General features: G+C 44.9%; 1 protein-coding gene across 1 annotated transcript; it reads left to right on the top strand.

Annotated features, from left to right (window-relative positions):
* Positions 1-2,798: 2,798 nt before the first annotated feature.
* DMRT3 (doublesex and mab-3 related transcription factor 3) lies at positions 2,799-4,332 on the top strand. The gene has a single exon (XM_009279939.1). The coding sequence runs from the start codon at positions 2,799-2,801 to the stop codon at positions 3,759-3,761; it is 963 nt and encodes a 320-aa protein (XP_009278214.1). The 3' UTR covers positions 3,762-4,332.
* The last annotated feature ends 2,552 nt before the right edge of the window (positions 4,333-6,884 follow it).

Raw genomic sequence — 6,884 nt, forward strand, 5'->3', positions numbered from 1 at the left:
ATGCAACAGCATCCAAACTCAACGTTTACCAGCCTGGCGTTAATGGCAGCATTTGATTTAAACCGCCGAGATCTCGTTTTACGGGTCTGACCCCGTGAGCCTCACGGTCTGGTGAGATGCACCGCTACGACCTGCGCTGATCGAGGAGAATGTACCTGTGCACGGCTAAGAGTCGGGATCTGTGCAGCCTGCGGGTGATAAAGATACAAACTTCAGTGGGATGAGTTTTCAGAATTTGAAGAAAATGCTTAACCAAACCTCATAAGGATACTTTTAAAGATACTGAAAACTAAAAAAACCTGAAATATCTCGAAAATAATTATTATTCAGGATCAGGGAGTGTATTAGGGAGATCTAATCTTGGTCTATTTTTTTTTTTTTAGCATGCATTTGCTCCCCAGTGATGCTTGTTGTCAGCCCATAAAGATAACACTGGAAAAGCGCAGTAGTTCTGAAATATGGTTACCTGCATGTGGTCCATCTGGTAATACTGGGTACCACAGTGCAATCTATTTATGTGGAAATTAGGACCGTCGTCTCCCTTAAATGCCTCTCTATCTCTGGCGAGACAGGGACAGAGGTAATTAGCTGCCCTCAGACTGCCCGGTAAGCCTTCCATGTATAAATTGCCCATTCACTCGGATGTGAATTATTTTTAACATCCTGTCCTTTGTCATAAAAGCATCATTATGAACACGTGAAGGGATTAGGAGGGATAGGTAGTGTAAACCTCACGGTTTTTTCAAATAACGGATGAGCTATGCCGAGGTCTCTCCACCTCCTCGAAAGGATACACGTTGCCAGTTAGCTACCGGCAAACATTTCCCGCACTCCCCTTTGGCTGCTACGGCAAGACTGATGCACTGAGTGTATAAAGAAGAGCATACAGACACTGCCTTCTTTCTAATATACCTACATGAAGGGTTATTGCTTCTCCGTTTGCACTGGACAGAGATCATAACCAATATAAAAATGGGTACCCAAAACAGGTTGTCCTGCTAAAAGAGAAGGGCGAGATCTTCAGAAGCACACCTGTATTGCTCAGCTCCACTCCCGTGCTCACCTTCCGCAGCCCAAACTAGCAGCATCCCACAGTTCTGTAGGATGGCCCATCATTTCTGCCTGGCACAGCCATCCTCATGTGGAGAAACTCCCTTTGCCACGCTGACTGTCAGGCTGTGCTCTGCCAGGATCTCATGGTTATTTAGAGCTCCCATTCTGGCAAACATAGTGGCTTCTCGCTCAGTGTAGGCTTGCTCAGACCCTGACTCCTTTCTCAAGGCGTGTAAATTGCACTAGTAGAGTTTGTCTAAAGCTGGTCTGTTCAACACTAAACTTAGCCTGCTGCATGGGGAAATGCCCTGCCCGTTCCTGGGGCAAGAGGGAGGCACGGCTGTCTGTGGTGAGCAGCGAGGCTCAGGCGCTTGTGTGCCTTTAACTTGATCCATCTTGATTGGGCAGGGGTGGCCATCAGCACATTTTGGGAGCCTTGCTTCTTATAGCTTCTTTATCTAGTTGGGCTGATCACCAGGGGCTTGGGAAACCAAGCAGATAGTTGTATTGGTTTCTGCAGGTGGTCTTTCACATATGTGTGTTCAAAAGCAGTTAAAGCAGGCTCAGTCAGCTGCAGCTTGGACAGCGACCCTTTCCCCAGATGTTCATGCTTCCCAGGGAGATCATCACTGTGGTGTATTGAGGGAGGCCAGCAGAACAGCGTCCTTGGGAAATGACTGTGAACAATTTCAAGCAAATACATTGCCCCCCTTGTGCATAAACTATGAAAGCTGTCAACCTTTCTTCTTTTTCTCTTCTTCTTTCTGACAAGCAGTCTTATTTCAAAGGTTTCCATACTCTGGCCAGGTGTTACCAAAGTGACCAAAGACTTGGGGTATCCCCATTTTTGAGTGTCTACCTGGAGACAGCATGGTCAAGGGGCTTGTTTTTGGCCCTGTACTCAGCTTTTGCCCTTCTTAGTTTAGCACACACAAAGCAAGGTACCTGGAACAAGTGCTGAGCGAGGTTGTGGAGTCTCCATCCTTGGAATTATTTAAAACACAGCTGAGCAGGGATATGGGCAACCTCCTCTACATTTTAGGTTACTCCTGCTTTGAACGGGAGGTTGGACCAGCTGCCTTCCAGAGGTCCTCTCCAAACCAGATTTTTCTAGGCATCAGTTGTGCTCCAGGGTTTGGAGGAGAAGCCTGTGATTCTTGCTGGGGAAGGAAACAATTTCTGCAGAGCCTGAACTGGAATACACTGACTTATTTGAAGACTTCTTTAACCTTCAGCCAGTAGTCATGATAGAGTGGTTCCACCAATGCTGTTGGACTTGCAGAGGGAACTTTGGTCTCCCAAGTGCCCTCTGGATAGCTTCAGCTCACAGTCGGTGAGACGGTGCTAGTGAGGAATTATGATGTGAAAGTGCTGAAGTTCCCCTGAGAAAGCCTGCACTTGGGTGGTGTGTTGCTGCTTTGTAACCAGTGAGAAAGGATTGATACAGCATATTTGACGCAGCAGAAAAATGACCACTGCTTCTTTTCTTGTACATGGGAGAATGAGACAGATATCTATAAGGCAGCATAAAATGCCTAGACCAGGTCACAGTACTCTTCTGCAGTTTTGTTCTCATGAGATGTTGCAAATAGACCTTAATTTTAGCAGGATCTCTGTGAAAAACGTTTTTTTTTTTTCCTTCTAGGATCCTGCTCTGTTCACTTTAAGAAGACTGTGTCCTCAAATGTCTGTAAAAGCTTTTGGCCTCAGGTTTTCATTAACTTCTCTGCCTTCTCTTTGCAGACATGAATGAGGAGCGGTTGGGTGATGCCAGTGGAGCAGACAATGCCGAGACCTACAGTGACAAAGACACAGACCAAAGGAGTTCCCCAGACATGACTAAAGCCAAAAGTTGCTTCACCCCAGAAAGCCCTGAAATTGTTTCAGTGGATGAGGTCGGTTATGCAGTTCAGAAAAATGGTGGGAACACAGAGAGCCGTCCAGACAGCCCCAAGTACCACCCAGAGCAGAACCACCTCCTGATAGAAGGTCCTTCCGGGACAGTTTCTTTACCTTTCAGTTTGAAAGCCAACAGACCTCCACTTGAAGTCTTGAAAAAGATCTTCCCTAACCAAAAGCCAACCGTGCTGGAGTTGATCCTGAAGGGGTGCGGCGGTGATCTGGTGAGTGCTGTAGAGGTTCTCCTGTCCAGTCGGTCTTCGGTGGCCAGTGGGGAGAGAACTTCTGCAGAATCCGATGGTCTCGTTTTGCCTTCCAACGGGCACATTTTTGAACACACGCTGAGTTCGTACCCTATTTCCTCTTCCAAGTGGTCCGTGGGCTCAGCATTTAGGGTTCCTGACACACTGAGGTTCTCTGCTGATTCCAGTAATGTTGTGCCAAATCCTCTGGCTGTACCTTTGCAGCACCCTTTCCCTCAGCCACCACGCTACCCGCTGATGTTGAGGAACACTTTGGCAAGAAACCAGTCCAGCCCGTTCCTGCCCAATGACGTCACCCTGTGGAACACCATGACGCTGCAGCAGCAGTACCAGCTGCGGTCCCAGTATGTCAGTCCTTTCTCTAGCAACTCGGCCAGCGTTTTCCGAAGCTCGCCTGTCCTTCCTTCCCGCTCGTCAGAAGATCCTAGGATCTCAATCCCTGATGACGGGTGTCCTATTGTGTCTAAGCAACCGATTTACACAGAAGATGAGTATGATGAAAGGTCTGATTCTTCAGACTCAAGAATACTCAACACATCTTCTTAGACTGACATACGACATGTGATAGCTAAGTGATACTTGCAGTGCAGCTGAACTACTGAGCCCTAAGAGGAGGGACACGTACTCTACGAAACCCTTGCAATTGTATTAAAAAGTGACTTTGCTTGGTATTGTACTGTAGCAATAAAGACATAACTTATTTAATTTCTTGCACTTCACTGGATAATGCCAAATAGCAATACTCTGGCTTTAGCGCTGAGTGTGTGTTACAAAGGAAGACTTTACGGCTATCAGTTATGGGACTCTGGAAGACTCATGATGGAAACAGAAGCCCAAGGTCTACTTTGTTCCTTAACTCAGAAAAATGGGGATGTTAAACCAGAATACTTGAATGCTGTTTTATAAGAGAGAACTCCTCAGGACATAAGAAATCAAACAAACGTAGTTCAATTGCAAATGGACTAAAACAAGGACCTTAACAATCTTATGCCAGTGAACATCCTTGCAGTGAAAGAAAAGGCAGAAGAAAGAAACATGCACAGGAAACTAGCATGAGCTGCTTCTGCGCCGTTTGAGCTTGAACACTTTTCAGAGAAATAATATTAAGAGTTATTCTTTTCCCATGTCTAGGTCGAAATGTGTAATGTCAGTGTAAAACCAATTACAGCTGTGAATTGCATGAAGTGTATTGTGAAATGAACACAAGATTAAACATTGTCAGGTTAATGTAGCATGCTAAGGACTCTAGAAAAATAAACTAAGATGATGATCTTGGTTTATGTCATTTATACTGGGCAAATAACATTTCTGAAGATAGAGAGCTGATTAATCCTCAGCCGAGGTTAAAATGTCCAGCTCCAGCAACTGCAGTCAAGGGAAGCCTCTTTTTCCAAGTCCAGGTTCTGCTTCCCTGCCTTGTAGCTTGCGACTGAGATTAGGCAAATGTTGTCATCAGGGAAGCTGAGGTCTCTTGGCTATGTACTGCAGACACTTCCAAGCTCAGCTGAGTAAAGCAGAGCTTGCTACAGTCACAGCAAGCAGAAAAAAAGTCTCTCCCGATGCTTCAGAAGCATCTTTTTTCCTATACTGTAGAAGTAGAAAAAAGGAGATAGGATGTAATAGCAGGTATTTCTTTAAAATAATGTTTAGCCAAATGGCAACTTCCCTAAATCTAGAAATGTAATGGTTTGGAACAATTTATTGCATGTTTGCATGCATTGATTACACTGCGTATCTTAGGTGTGTCAGAGTAACATTAGGAATTGCTTCAGATGAGGAATGCTACTAAATTAATTGTCCACTTAGAAGTTTGTTAAGGTTTTAGTGCCATTTTTTCAACTGTTCATAAGTGACCGCATCTGCTTGACAGTTGGCTTTTCCAAAAGACACCTCTGAATGCAGATGAAATGGCTGTCAGGCCTGTCAGGTGTACGGATTAGTCCCACACCTCAAAAACAATTGAGGCTGCCCTGAAGTTGGAGTCTAAAGCAGATGGGCTTTAAAACTGTAATATATATCAGGCGTGTTATCTGGTGTCATTGCTGATACAAATGCCTGTGTTCTCATTTGGCATTTCATATTTTGTAAGGTTTGTGCACCCAGTGAATCTTGTATTTTATAAGGGTACTGAACACGCACAAAAAGGAGAATAAAATAAATAATTATTTTATTTTCTTTAGGGGATAAATGAACAGAAAGATACTTTTTCTTGCATATTTTTCCAACCTGTTCAGAAAAGCAATTTGTTGATAATGCTACAGAGTAAAGACTTAAAGGCAGGGGGAGGGAGGAAAGAAAATAAATAGCGTCTCTTATGGAAGTGTAAATGTGAAAACATCTGAAATCTTCATAAATGCAGAATTACAGTTTTGTACTGACAGATTTGCCTGTACTCACATGGCACTTGTAAGCAAATTCATCTTCCAGCCACTCCAGAGAAAAAACTAACAGGCAAAATAGACTTGATCTTGCAAACAGAAAGGGATGAGGTAGTGAAATGCTGTGCTCCAACATCATGGAGAAATTAAGTGTCAAAGGCTAGATTAGAGCAGATAGGTCCAGGAGCTCTGGTTCTGAGCTCACGCACCAAGCAGATTTCCCTCCAGCAGAAACCTTTGTATAGGCATCCCTGTACATTGAATGAAATATTTTTTTTTCTTTTTTTTTTTTTCCCCCCCTACAGAGGGCCAATCATCTCCAGCAGAAAGACCAGACAGTGGCGCCTGCGACAGCTCATAGTGACCTTACACACTATGGCCTGTGGGTTTTCAGAGAACAGAATTTTGGCATCTTGGAATTGGGACACATCTTTCGAAGAAAGGTGACCCTTGGCTAAACTGGAGTGAACAATTATAACTCTAAATACTTGTGGTGAAAAATGCAGATTTGGCCGTATGATTTTTTAATTAGATCTCTTTTGATAAACTGTTTTCTGAAAAAGCAAACAAGTTAAAATAATCCTTGTCCAGTGTTATAAATTATCTTTTGACTCAATTCACAATTCTCTTTTTAAAAAAAAATAAAGTAAACCTAAATGTGTTCACAATCAAAAATGCAAGTTTTGATGTTGAACAACGTTTTTTGTTTGACCACACAATATTTTCGCTCTCCAGAAGATTAATTTTTCTAAAAAATATGGATTGGCCTGCAACGATATCTTTGAGAAATTACTTTATTCACCCAGTTGTATTTTTCAGGCTGGCACTACAGGCAAATACAATTTTATCTTCTAGCTGCCACACAGCAAGGATCCCTTGGCATGTTGGCAGGACCTCTTTCTGCCTGCACAGTGCTGGGACCTGTTCCTCAGACCCGCACCGTGCTGGTGGGAGATGCCCACTGGCTCCCACCCTTGCAGCATGGGCAACCGAGGGGTGAGGGAGCCCCTATTCTGCAGGACCCCTGGGTGCCCCATCCAGCTGGGGCCCGCAGCGGCCACCCCAGAGCTGGTGGGCCCCATTCTGGCTCAGGCCCTGCTTTTACCGGGGTCGGTGACAGCTGTGTCACCGCAGCTGGCAGCAGCAGGGCTGCGTCCTGAGCCTGCAGATCTCCCGCGGCGGTGCAGCATCCTGTCCCACGGCTCCGGGGTCCGGGTGAAGGGCTGCGGGTACGGCGCCCAAACCCTGCATTTTCCAGCTCCATCTTGTGGTAAAAAAGGGTATTTCCACG

This window comes from Aptenodytes forsteri, unplaced genomic scaffold (genome assembly GCF_000699145.1).
Source record: "Aptenodytes forsteri isolate BGI_AS27 unplaced genomic scaffold, ASM69914v1 Scaffold99, whole genome shotgun sequence".
Lineage (NCBI taxonomy): Eukaryota > Metazoa > Chordata > Aves > Sphenisciformes > Spheniscidae > Aptenodytes > Aptenodytes forsteri.

Bases quoted from the DNA above. Each gene is read 5' to 3' on its own strand.
- DMRT3 (XM_009279939.1), top strand. From the start codon at position 2,799: ATGAATGAGGAGCGGTTGGGTGATGCCAGTGGAGCAGACAATGCCGAG.